Source organism: Malaclemys terrapin, chromosome 5 (genome assembly GCF_027887155.1).
Source record: "Malaclemys terrapin pileata isolate rMalTer1 chromosome 5, rMalTer1.hap1, whole genome shotgun sequence".
Lineage (NCBI taxonomy): Eukaryota > Metazoa > Chordata > Testudines > Emydidae > Malaclemys > Malaclemys terrapin.
This window is the reverse complement of record NC_071509.1, coordinates 36,031,087-36,044,883: the sequence shown is the minus strand read 5'-3', so window position 1 is coordinate 36,044,883 and position 13,797 is coordinate 36,031,087. Positions and strand designations below refer to the sequence as shown.

Sequence of the window (13,797 nt, the reverse complement as noted above, 5' to 3'; positions counted from 1 at the left end):
CCAGACTTAGGAGTGTGCTAGTTGAGCGTTTGAAAGTGGAAGGAAACTTGGGTGAAAGTGATCATGAAATGATAGAGTTCATGATTCTAAGGAATGGTAGGATGGAGAACAGCAAAATAAAGATAATGGATTTCAAGAAGGCAGACTCTAGCAAACTCAGGGAGCTGGTAGGTAAGATCCCAGGGGAAGCAAGTCTAAGGGGAAAAACAATTGAAGACAGTTGGCAGTTTTTCAGAGAGACATTATTAAGGGCACAAGAGCAAAACTATCCCACTGCGTAGGAAAGATTGGAAGTATGGCAAGAGACCACCCTGGCTTAACCAGGAGATCTTCAATGATCTAATAATAAAAAAAGAGTCCTACAAAAAGTGGAAATTAGGTCAAAATAAACAATGAAATGGAGAAAATGTACATCAGTTTAAATAAAAACATGATTTTAATACTGTTTACAGATTTACAGATATATCACATTACATTCTTTCTGCATTGTTCACTCATCTTGCATATGTAATCAAACAGGAGTAAACTACAATGATCTGCATAATTTATTCTGATCAGATTTATTCTATAAATGTCTACAGATTAACCCCAATAGCAAGTTCTCTTCTCTTCCCTCAAACGTATGAAAAAGTGTTTCAGTTCGAAACTCGAAAAAATCATTCAGCCATCTCAGTGTCAGTCCATTTTGTTCCAGTAGCTACGGAACTCTAAAGAAAAATTTAGTATTAATCTTCAGAACCAGCAGCATTCACTGAAGTCACTACCATATTGAGAATCCTTCTCCAGCAACACCCGAACAATACACTCATTAATGTATGAGTCAAAACAGTTGCTTTGAACATATCCATCTTCAGGCACACCTTGTGATGTACACAGACAATGTTGTTATTTCCTTCCAAATGGATCAGACCACACTTTTAACCCTACAAATCAAATAAAAAACACCACCATCAAGAGTTTATAGATTGTTATAGGCCAAAAGGACAATTATAATTATCGTCTAACCTCCTGCATAATAATAGGTCAAAGAACCGCACACAGTAATTTCTGAATCAAGCGCATAACTTCTGTTTGACCTATAGCATATCATTTAGAAAGACATCCAGCCTTGATTTAAAGAATTCAAGTGATGGGGAATCTAGGTTAGTTGTTCCAATGGTTAATTACTCTCTGTGTTAAAAAACTGCACCTTATTTTTAGTCTGAATTTATCTAGCGTCCATCTGTTATGTCTTTTTCCATTATAGAGCTGTCTATTATCAGACCTCTCTCTCTCTCTCATGTAGGCACTTGTAGACAGTGATCAAGTCACTGCTTAACCTTCTTTTGGATAAACAGACTGAGCTTCTTTAGCCTCAATCCATAAGGCATGTCCTCCCGACCTCACCTCATTCTTGTAGTTCTTTTCTGAACCCTATTCAATTTTTCAACATCCTATTTGAAGTGTGGATACAGTGGATACAATATTGAAGTAATGGTCTCACTGATGCCATATACAGGAGTAATACCACCTCCCTACTCGATATTCCCCTGCAGTTGATTTTGGACTTTTATAAAAAAAAAAAATTAAACAAATAATCCTGTAATACATCTTAATAGATATGGCCTATTTCAGAAACACAAATAGCTTCTTGTCTGCAACAACAAATGGCCAACCTTGAATGGCTAATAGCTAGTACTTTAATCCTCCCGTAGGCGAAGTAAATATAAGGGCTATCAGCAAGAATCTCTTTCCCTGGCACAGCAAGCCATAGAAGCTAGCTGGAAATTATACCAGTAGTCATCAACAAAATATTTCAGACACTGGAAACGATAAATGCTCAGGCAGCTCATTTCATAGAATCACAGAATATCAGGGTTGGAAGGGAAGTCATCTAGTCCAACCCCCTGCTCAAAGCAGGACCAATCCCCAACTAAATCATCCCAGCCAGGGCTTTGTCAAGCCTGACCTTAAAAACCTCTAAGGATGGAGATTCCACCACCTCACTAGGCAACCCATTCCAGTGCTTCACCACCCTCCTAGTGAAAAAGTTTTTCCTAACATCCAACCTAAATCTCCCTTACTGCAATTTGAGACCATTACTCCTTGTTCTGTCACCTGGTGCCACTGAGAACAGTAGATCCATCCTCTTTGGAACCCCTTTTCAGGTAGTTGAAAGCAGCTATCAAATCCCCCCTCATTCTTCTCTTCTGCAGGCTAAATAATCCCAGTTCCCTCCGCCTATCCTCATAAGTCATGTGCTCCAGCCCCCTAATCATTTTTGTTGCCCTCCACTGGACTCTTTCCAATTTTTCCACATCCTTCTTGTAGTGTGGTGCCCAAAACTGGACACAGTTCTCCAGATGAGGCCTCACCAATGCCGGATAGAGGGGAATGTTCACGTCCCTCGATCTGCTGGCAATGCTCCTACTTATACAGCTCAAAATGCCGTTAGCCTTCTTGGCAACAAGGGCACACTGTTGACTCATATCCAGCTTCTCATCCACTGTAACCCCTAGGTCCTTTTCTGTAGAACTGCTGCCTAGCCACTCGGTCCCTAGTCTGTAGCAGTGCTTCTGTCCTAGTGCAGGACTCTGCACTTGTCCTTGTTGAACCTCATCAGATTTCTTTTGGCCCAATCCTCTAATTTGTCTAGGTCCCTCTGTATCCTATCCCTACCCTCCAGCACATCTACCACTCCTCCCAGTTTAGTGTCATCTGCAAACTTGCTGTCGGTGCAATCCACGCCATCCTCTAGATCATTAATGAAGATATTGAACACAACCTGCCCCAGGACAACTCTTGGGGCACTCTGCTTGATACCGTCTGCCAACTAGACATGGAGCCATTGATCACTACCCATTGAGCCCGATGATCTAGCCAGCTTTCTATCCACCTTATAGTCCATTCATCCAGCCCATACTACTTTAACTTGCTGCCAAGAATACTGTGAGAGACCGTATCAAAAGCTCTGCTAAAATCAAATAACACATCCACTGCTTTCCCCTCATCCACAGAGCCAGTTATCTCATCATAGGAGGCTATTAGGTTAGTCAGACATGACTTGCCCTGGGTGAATCCATGCTGACTGTTCCTGATCACTCTCCTCTAAGTGCTTCAGAATTGATTCCTTTAGGACATGCCCCATGATTTTTCCAGGGACTGAGGTGAGGCTGACTGGCCTGTAGTTCCCCAGATCCTCCTTCTTCCCTTTTTTAAAGATGGTCACTACATTAGCCTTTTTCCAGTCATCTGGGACCTCCCCCGATCGCCATGAGTTTTCAAAGATAATGGGCAATGGCTCTGCAATCACATCCGCCAACTCCTTTAGTACCCTAGAATGCAGTGCATCTGGCCCATGGACTTGTGCTCATCCAGCTTTTCTAAATAGTCCTGAACCACTTGTGACAGGGTACCCCATAAGGCTTTATGGGGGGTGCTCATAAATGTATGTATGGTATAGCTAGAATAGGGTTTTGCTACATATGCCATGTAACATATCTATGTAAAGGTTATGATCTACTGGTTATGTTCATCCTAGTTGTATGCAGGCACCATTTGTGTGTTCAAAGTTATGAACATTGGCTGTATAATTGCTTGATTTCTAAGTAACCTTAGTTAGAACATTTGGTCACTTCTTGGAAGCACTTAACAGACAAAAGAGCTTGGAAGACTCCAATCCACAAGAAGTCTACCTGAGGACGTTCAAGGTAGCATGTGGGTAATGGCTGCTACCTGCAAGTCCTGAGTCATGCATGGGCATGTGACTTGCCCATGTGATTCCAATCTCCATTTTGTGACTGGATTCTACACAGGGTGAGGAGAGGATCTCCAACCACAAGAGAAAGTCTATTTAAACCCCTGGGAGACCCCTCTATTTTGTCTTCAGCTGGCTAAAGAAGGAGCCTCTCCACTCCCCCCCAGGATACTTGAAGGAAACTGGAACAAAGGACAGTAACTACAGGGGGTGTGAGTGATTGCTGGACCCAGGCTAAAAGGAGATTAGCCTATAAAAGGGAGCATTCTAGAACTGGCGAGGACCTTATCTGTATTTAGTTTGATTAGACACAGATTTGTGCATTTTATTTTATTTTGCTTGGTGACTTACTTTGTTCTGTCTGTTACTACTTGGAACCCTTAAATCCTACTTTCTGTATTTAATAAAATCACTTTTTCCTTATTAATTAACTCAGAGTATGTATTAATACCTGGAGGAGCAAACTACTGTGCATCTCTCTCTATCAGTGTTATAGAGGGAAAACAATTTATGAGTTTACCCTGCATAAGTTATATACAGGGTAAAACGGATTTATTGGGGTTTAGACCCCATTGAGAGTTGGGCATCTGAGTGCTAAAGACAAGCACACTTCTGTGAGCGGTTTTCAGGTAAACCTGCAGCTTTGGGGCAAATAATTCAGACCCTGGGTCTGTGTTGGAGAAGATGGGAGTGTCTGGCTCTGCAAGACAGGGTGCTGGAGTCCTGAGCTGGCAGGGAAAACAGGAATAGAAGTAGTCTTGGCACATCAGTTGGCAGCTCCCAAGGGGGTTTCTGTGATCCAACCCATCACACCACTTCTTTCTCCACGGAGGGCTGCTCACCTCCTCCCCATACTGTGCTGCCCAGTGCAGTAGTCTGGGAGCTGACCTTGTTCATGAAGACAGAGGCAAAAAATAGCATTAAGTACATTAGCTTTTTCCACATCCTCTGTCACTAGGTTGCCTCCCTCATTCCTTGACCTTCTTCTTGTTGTTAACACACCTGAAGGAACACTTCTTGTTACTCTTAATATCCTTGCTAGCTGCAACTCCAAGTGTGATTTGGCCTTCCTGATTTCACTCCTGCATGCATGAGCAATATTTTTATACTCCTCCCTGGTCATTTGTCCAATTGTCCACTTCTTTTAAGCTTCTTTTTTGTGTTTAAGATCAGCAAGGATTTCACTGTTAAGCCAAGCTGGTCATCTGCCATTATTCACTATTCTTTCTACACATCGGGATGGTTTGTTTCTGCAACCTCAATAAGGATTCTACATAGTTTCTTGGTTAGAGCTTCTATTCAGCAATGGGGAGTGCAAATGTATATTTTTACAGTAAAGCCCAGACTACACATAGAAGCTGCATCAATTTTAATTGGTTTAGAAATCTATAGTTTAATCTGTACAACCCCTCTGCATAGATGCTCTGAAACTGGTTTAAAAGTGACATAACTCCACACAAAGGGGTTGCACCAATTTAACTAAATTAATTTCAAGACCAAGTTAGTTAAATTGGTGAAATTTCTGTGCCACGACAATGTGACACTCTACACCCCAGGTGAGCGCCCTGTAACCCCCATATTCATTATTTGTATATAATTGTGATATTGCATATAAAGCATGCCATGTGAGGTATCAGGGGAAAGAACAATGGCTTTCAGCAGATCATAACCTATCCAAATATGTATATCATTAATGCATATGAAGTTATGAAATTGTGTTGTATGGTTGTCACTAAAATATGCTGTGAGTTGGGGAATTGCCCAGATATTAGATCCCCACAGACAAGGGCAAGGGAGCTAACCAAGGCCTGGGCGGATGTCAAACAATCAGCAACAGGTATTGCCCTGCAAGGGAGTTACAATTCAATGACTTACTTGCACAAGGCCTCACCAGGGGAATTGCTCAACCTTACCTAGTGGTGACTCAGCAATGCCCACCAGACATGCCTTGACTTATGTTCTCCAAACACATGGATGGACTAAGACTATAAAACAGAACACAGGGGCCCAATGCTTTGCCTTTGCTCCTCCCCCAACCTATGTTGCAAGCCACAAGGACACTCAGAAGACTGAAGACTCCAACAGAGGAGACTGGCCCAGGTTTCAAGGGTGAAACCTGCGAACTATGATCTGCAATATCCAGTGAGGTGAGAAAAAACTGTTTAATCTAGAGGTTGTCCAGTCTAATAGGGTTGAGAGTTTAGGCTGCGTGCTTATATTTTCTTTTCTTTTGGTAACCACTCTGACTTTCTGTAATCAATAAACTCATTTTACGGTTTATCTTTATAAGTGAGTTTGCCTGAAGTGTTTGGTAAATCTGCTCAGGTTCACAAAGGCTGGTGTATATCCACCTTCCATTGATTAAGTGGTGAACCAATTAATAAACTTGCACTGCTCGTCTTGAGCAGTGCAAGATGGTATATTCCTGAGGTACAAGCTGGGAGCTGGGGAGATTTGGCTGGTGCCTTTCTCTGTATGATTCATGAGTGACTCTGGGAGAATTCATGCAAACTAGCTGGGTGTGAGGCTTCACTTATGGTTGTTCTGAGTGATAACAGCCCCAGGAGGGGTTTGCTGCTTGTAACTAGCAAAGCATTGTGAGAGACAGCCCAGGCTGGAAAGTTAAGGGGGCAGCGGTCCCACAGTCCCAGGCTGCACCTCTGGGATCCCGTCACAGACAATGCCTGAGAAAACTGTTTAGCACTAAGTCACATATTACAAGCTTTATTATTTTTTTTTTTTTAAAAAGAACACTGAGTAAATAAATGGGCAGAGTATTTCATTTAACATACTTGCCTTTAAATGCTGAGATTATAATATTCAATGAGTGTTTTATTAAATGCATAAACACAGAAATACAAACTGGATATACCTGGAGGCTGAACATCCTCTTGAACAATACCAGATCGATTTGTTGCCTGGTCCTTCCCTGGTAAACACAACAAACAGTAAAATCACACAGAAAAGAAACACCGTAGCTAACAAAATGCTATGAATCAGAAAGCCAGCAAAAAAAAAAAAAAAAAAAATCTGCATGGGATAGTCTGATATGCGGGTGAACAGCAGTCTGCTCAGCAAAAATATAATAATCACACAGGATGACAGCTTGCATCTTACACCAATAAACAGCAAGACAATTTTTGGATATATAACCAAACCAAAAAGAGATAATGTGAAAGGAAGGAGTACCTGTGTTTCTATAATATAGTGTCAGCTATTGCCAAAAGGTGATTTTAGGGTACACAACACCTTAATGGCAGATAAAATCCAACACTGATAAGTGCAAAATAATGCACACTGGAAAAACTATACATACAAAATGATGGGATCTAAATTAGTTATCACTCAAGAGGGTGATCTTGGAGTAATTGTGGATAGTTTTCTGAAAACATCTGTTCAATGTGCAGCGGCAGACAAAAAAGCTAAAAGAATGTTAGACACCGCCAGAAAAGGGATAGATAATAAAACAGAAAATATCATGCCACTATATAAATACATGGTACACCCACACCTTGAATACTGCCTGCAGATCTGGTCGCCCCATCTCACAAAAGATGTTAGAATTGTAAATGGTACAGAAAAGGGCAACAAAAATGATTAGGTATATGGAACAACTTCCATATGAGGTGAAATTAAAAAAAGAGACTGGAACTGTTCACCTTAGAAAAGAGACTACTAAAGGGAGAATATGATAGAGATCTATAAAATCACGAATGGTGTGGAGAAAATGAATATGGAAGTGTTATTTATCCCTTCACATAACACAAGAACCAAGGGTCACCCAATGAAATTAATAGGCGGAGGAGTTTAAAACAAAAAGGAAGTACTTCTTCACACAGCACACAGTCAACCTGTGGAACTCACTGCCATGGGATCTTGTGAAGGCCAAAAGTATAACTGGGTTCAAAAAGCAATTTGATTCTCATGAAGGATAGGTCCATTGATGGCTGTTAGCCAAGATGATCTGGACACAACCCCATACTCCGAATGTCTCTAAACATCCAAATGCCAGGATCTGGGACTGGACAATGGGATGGATAACTTGATAATTGCCCTGTTCCCTCTGAAGCATCTGGCACCGGTCACTGTTGGAAAAACAAGATACTGGGCTAGATGGAACATTGGTCTGACCCAGTATGGCCGTTTTTACAAAATGGGAGTGTGGTTAGCACATTTTGGGTGCTATTGTAATATGATATTATAATAATGCATCTTCTTATAGACAGGGCTGATAGCACTAAACATCATTAAGTTTCCCTGACACTTCCCAACAGAAGAATCTGTTTGCAATAGCTTTTAACTTTAACCATTTGGGTTGAAAAGTTCCCTTCCAGGAGTCTGCCTCAGGCTTCCCCCCTCACTCCCCCACCTCCCGAGGAGGGAGGGAGAGAAACTGTGACAGAGTTTGAGGAAGAGACTGGCGCTTGTTGGCCAAAGAGACTGGAAATTGGAACTTATGAGACAGACCTATGGAAGGAGCAGGCTGGGACTGGGAGCTGTGGCGGGAGAGGGGAGGGAAATGTCATTAGAATCAGATGAGGAGCTGGGAGATACACATTTTGATACAGTTTATTGACAAGGGGGAGTGAATTAAGATTGCACAGGCAATCTTAATTCTGGAATTTCCAAACTTTTGAGTGCTTGACTTTGTAACCTTAATGATGTTCTTTTAAGCATAGTGTTTTGTGTGTAATTTATATTTATACTGCATTGTAAGGAGGAACAGGATATAGAGAAGAATGATCATTTTTTGATGGGAAATAGAACAGAAACTGTATCTTGGTGGAAAGCTTCAGTTTGAGGAAGTGGAGCTTCCCTAACAGACTGTAGGTGCTTACCAATTAGTATCAGAGATTTGATGGTGTCAAATTTGCTTATCACAGGACCTAACCAGATCAGCTACAACATCACCGGCTCATTCACCTGCACGTCCACCAATGTTATATATGCCATCATATGCCAGCAATGCCCCTCTGCTATGTACATTGGCCAAACTGGACAGTCACTACGCAAGAGGATAAATGGACACAAGTCAGATATTAGGAATGGCAATATACAAAAACCTGTAGGAGAACACTTCAACCTCCCTGGCCACACAATAGCAGATGTAAAGGTAGCCATCTTACAGCAAAAAAACTTCAGGACCAGACTCCAAAGAGAAACTGCTGAGCTCCAGTTCATTTGCAAATTTGACACCATCAGATCAGGATTAACCAAAGACTGTGAATGGCTATCCAACTACAGAAGCAGTTTCTCCTCCCTTGGTGTTCACACCTCAACTGCTAGCAGAGCACCTCACCCTCCCTGATTGAACTAACCTCGTTATCTCCATACTGATTTATACCTGCCTCTGGAGATTTCCCTTACTTGCATCTGAAGAAGTGAGGTTCTTACCCACAAAAACTTAGGCTCCCAATACTTCTGTTAGTCTTAAAGATGCCACAGGACCCTCTGTTGCTTTTTACCAATTAGCATGGTATTTAAACTGAAATAAAATGAAAGTCCCTCTGAGGTGGCCATGAAATTAAATGTTTCACTCTCTTTTACAATTCAGAAATATTTTCAAATTCTTTCAATAGATGAATCACGATAAAGTTTGTGTTAAAATGGAGATACAAATTTTAGAGATTAGTTCCTTTGTTCTCCATTATTAGTTGTCCCCTCTTAAAAGCTTGATATAAAATGTCTGTGCCTACATTTGATCTCCTGTAATTTTTCCAACTTTTTTCCTTTTCTGTCTCCATCTGAGTTGTTATATGGCTCTTTGTGCACAATGGAGCAAACAACTCTGCAATCAATTGAAAGTTAATTTATGCTCCCCCTGCTGGCTCTGCATCAGCAAAACACTAAACCAGGGGTAGGCAACCTTTCAGAAGTAGTGTGCTGTGTCTTCATTTATTCATTCTAATTTAAGGTTTTGCGTGCTGGTAATACATTTTAACGTTTTTAGATGGTCTCTTACTATAAGTCTATATTATATAACTAAACTATTGTATGTAAAGTAAACAAGGTTTTCAAAATGTTCAAGAAGCGTCATTTAAAATTAAATTAAAATGCTGATCTTATGCCGCCAGCCTGCTCAGCTTGCTGCCAGCCTGGGGTTCTGTTCACCTAGGCCGGCAGCAGGCTGAGCAGGGCCTATGGCCGGGACCCCAGACCTGGGGGGGGGGGGAGAAGAGGGGCGTTTTAGGGGTCAGGGTAGAGGCCTGGGGGAGGGGGTTCAGGGCAGAAGGCTGGGGTGGGGGTGGGGGTTCAGGGATCAGGGCAGAGGGCTGGGTGTGGGGGGGGGGTTCAAGCTTCAGGACAGAGGGCTGGGGGTGTGTGGGGGTGCAGGGCAGAAGGCTGGGTGTGTGGGGGGGTGTGGAGGGTACAGGGCAGAAGGCTGGGTGTGTGGGGGGTTCAAGGGTCAGGGCAGAGGGATGGGGCTGTGGGGGTGCAGGGCAGAAGGCTGGGGGGCTTCAGGGCAGAGGTGTGTGGGGGATGCAGGGCAGAAGGCTGGGGTGCTCAGCTTGTGGGGGTGCTCCCAGCCCCCTGCCCTGAGTGGCTCATGACAGGGGGCTGGAAGGGATATGTCCTGTTCCACCCCCTTCCCCCAGGCTCCATCCCTACCTCTCTCTGCCTCCTCTACGGAGCTGTGTGCATGCTGCCACTCTTCCCCCTCCCCCTTGCTAGGGCCATCAGCTGATTGGCCAGGGATGGAGAGGAGGAGGGGCAGGAAAGCACCACGATGGGGGAAGAAGCAGGGGAGGGGGGAAGCTTGGCTGTGACAGGACCAAGCTTCTGCCTCCTGCCCCCGCAGGGGAGAGCAGTAGGCGGGGGGGCTGAGTGGGGCTGGGACCGTGGCAGGGAGCTGTGTGCCACTCAAAATCAGCTCGCGTGCCGTGTTTGGCACGCATGCCGTAGGTTGCCAACCCCTGCACTAAACCCTGACTCATCTAAGTCTTGCATAAAAAACATTTGATTTTTAAAAATTTGTTTACAGAACACAATGGCAAGTTTAAATATTATTTAAGAGGCAAAGAAACAGTAGATTAGAAAAGTAGCATATTCTAGACAGTTAACCGTGGAAAAAAAAGAGAATGTAGTTTAGACTAGCATTCAAGGCAATGTTCACGACATTCTAGTCCGGGGGTCGGCAACCTTTCAGAAGTGGTGTGCTGAGTCTTCATTTATTCACTCTAATTTAAGGTTTCGAGTGCCAGTAATACATTTAAACGTTTTTAGAAGGTCTCTTTCTATGAGTCTATAATATATAACTAAACTATTGTTGTATATAAAGTAAATAAGGTTTTTAAAATGTTTAAGAAGCTTCATTTACATTAAATTAAAATGCAAAGCCCCCACCCGGACCGGTGGCCAGGACCCGGGCAGTGTGAGTGCCACTGAAAATCAGCTCGTGTGCCGCCATTGGCACACGTGCCATAGGTTGCCTACCCCTGTTCTAGGCACTCAAGAAAGCATGACTAGTGACTAAGGTAGCTCTTAAATTCACACTATATACAGGTTATATATGTGGTATACTTATGGGAAGCTTTACGCATCCCTCAAGCTTGGAATATTCTCTTCTGCCTCATTCAAATCACTCCTTAAAATTCACTTCTGCAATATTTATCAGAACTGAGGGGAAGGTAGAAAAGATTTTTTTAAAATAATACAGTTTCAAGATGTGTTCATGCCTCACTGGTCCACATAACTGTACGTAATTGGCATTGACCTTTCCTTTCCCCTTCTCTTGATTCCCCCATTCACTGTCACATCAAACTCAGACTCTTTAGATATAGGTCCATATCCGTAGTTGTTTCTGTGAGGAGACAGTACATTTTGGGAACTTGAAAAAGTAATTACAACTGCATGAATGTGAGAGATTTAAGTAATGGGAAACCATCAACTTGAAGTTTAGGCATTTTTTTTAAATAAAGGCGTTTTAGGCACTGGAGGTACAACAAGTATTCCTGTGTCTTCCCCTGCCTTATTTTTGTTCACAATAGAAAATGGAACACAGCGATACAGCCAGGATTCAAAATCTAGAGTTTCTGGATTCCAGCTGTGTTCAGGCCATCAGTCCATACTGCCTCCTATATTGTACATATACACACATGCACATATATACTGTGTAATGGATCATTAATAAGCCTATTTTGAGTGATAGAACTATATTAAACAACTCGAAACTATTTTCCACTGTAAAAGGTTTGCCTAAACTCCCTTTTCTATAACAATGGGATACTGCAAGCAAATGATAAAAGAAGGGGTTATTCAAACATATTTCTATAGCAAAGATTGGTTGTTTTATATGGTGTGAAACAACAGGTAGCATACATTAGGAGCATTTATTCCCTGATCTGCCACAAGTTATCTTTATCTGAGATAGAGACGAGAAATAGGGAAGAATAGTGAAAATATTATCTTGTGTTAAGTGAGTTTTTTACAAAAAATGTATTCCAGACACCATGGGAGGCTCTTGCAAGCAAACTAGCAAGTGTTATGGATACAAAACCCATGCTCACTCTACAGTTTACAATGTAAAAGTAAGGTGGGGGGGGGGGGGGAAACACCACTCTACTGCTAAAGTCAGATGTCTTAAAGAACAGTATTTCCAAGAGACCATTCAGTATGCAGCATGGACAGAATTCTTTGGGGCGGTGATGCTAGGATTAGTGGTTCTAAAACATCCTATATCCATCATGATGGTAGGTAAATTAGAGATGAACTGCCAAGCTAACTGACTACAGCCACAATAATAACCCATGGAAACCATCACGATGAAACCTTTTCTTCAAAGTACTTCATTTGGAAGAAGAGAACGCCTCTCCTGGATGTTTCTTGCTAAGGGGTTACTGAAAATATAGAACAGATGACAGCAGGGAGGTGTCAGTTGTCAGGTTAGGGACGTTTATTCTGGGAGGGAGTAATGGTGCTCTGTCAGGATTTCAACATGTATATATTTATAGGCTAGCTAAAAATAGCAAGGAAAATCTGAATCCCTGCGACAGCCAAGAGGATGAGGGGAACACAGGAGGGGCTCGTGGGGGAAATAACTCGTGATCAGGAGAGTCAGGGAGGGATAACTCAAAGGGTAAATGAAGCACGGCATAGAGAGGGTGTTGCAATGGGCGAGAGGATGAGTCCTAGGGAGTATCCAGGGAGGGGAGCTGGGTAGGGCATGCCCGACGGGGATGTTGCTCACTGGGGCCCGTGACGGTCCCGGGAGGACAGGGGTCACGGGGTGGGCACATGACACCCTACAGGAGAAATGTCCACGGGCTCAGCCGCTCAGGGCACAGACCGGAGGAAGGGGCCGCCAGTGATGCACAGAAAGCGGGGGCGTACAGGGGCGGGTCAGCAGAGGGGCGCGGAGAGCGGGGATCACGTCACGTGAGGCGAGCGGGGCGGGGTCCGTACTCACTGTATTGCTCCACCTGCAGCAGCGGCCGGAAGTAGATGGGGTAAAACGCCGCCCCCACCACGGCCACGAACCCGCCGAAGATGAGCAGCGTGCGGGAGATCCGCGCCATGGCCGGCAAAGGACGAGGCGAAACCCCTGCGCGCTAGCGGCACCTGCGCTCCCAACCCTCTCACCTCCCAGTTTGCACACTTCCGCTTCCGGGGCAAGTGCAGGGGATCCCGGGAAGCCGCCTGGGTCACGTGGGTTCTCCGGCCTGGGCGCGAGCTAAGCCAGGCCCCCTCGCAGAGGCGCCCGCTTCCCCGCTGTTACAGCGCGGCTCGCCCAGAGCTCCCCGTCCTGCGTCCTAGAGCCGGGCTGCGAGCTGCGGGGGGCGGGGCCTGCCACCGTCTTCAGTGCTCCCCGGGGGCGCGGGGTCACCCAGCGACACGGGAAGTCGCGCAGCAGGCTGCTCCCGAGTCTCCGAGGGCGCGGAGTGTGCCGGGCTTTGGACAAGCACGTGGTAGAGTGGTGGGCCTGGCACAAAAGCCTCACTGTGCGGACAGGCAGACAGGCGCATAGGAAAGAGCGGTGCACGAATGAGTCCTGAGGGGTTTGCGTTGTAGGCGGGGGAGGGGAGAGGTGTCACCTTTGAATAATTTATTACATCTGTAAAATA

General features: G+C 44.1%; 1 protein-coding gene across 1 annotated transcript; it reads right to left on the bottom strand.

Moving 5' to 3' along the window:
• Positions 1-413: 413 nt before the first annotated feature.
• Positions 414-13,367, bottom strand: SMIM20 (small integral membrane protein 20). The gene is made up of 3 exons (XM_054030949.1): positions 13,143-13,367; positions 6,609-6,665; positions 414-923 (listed from the first exon to the last, which is right to left on the bottom strand). The coding sequence occupies exons 1-3, from the start codon at positions 13,249-13,251 to the stop codon at positions 886-888; spliced, it is 204 nt and encodes a 67-aa protein (XP_053886924.1). The 5' UTR covers positions 13,252-13,367; the 3' UTR covers positions 414-885.
• Positions 13,368-13,797: the final 430 nt, after the last annotated feature.

Coding starts and splice junctions, on each gene's coding strand:
- SMIM20 (XM_054030949.1), bottom strand. CDS start 13,251: ATGGCGCGGATCTCCCGCACGCTGCTCATCTTCGGCGGGTTCGTGGCC. Junction 6,666..13,142: donor GCTGCAGGTGGAGCAATACA/GTGAGTACGGAC, acceptor TGTGTTTACCAG/GGAAGGACCAGGCAACAAAT. Junction 924..6,608: donor AGAGGATGTTCAGCCTCCAG/GTATATCCAGTT, acceptor TTTGATTTGTAG/GGTTAAAAGTGTGGTCTGAT.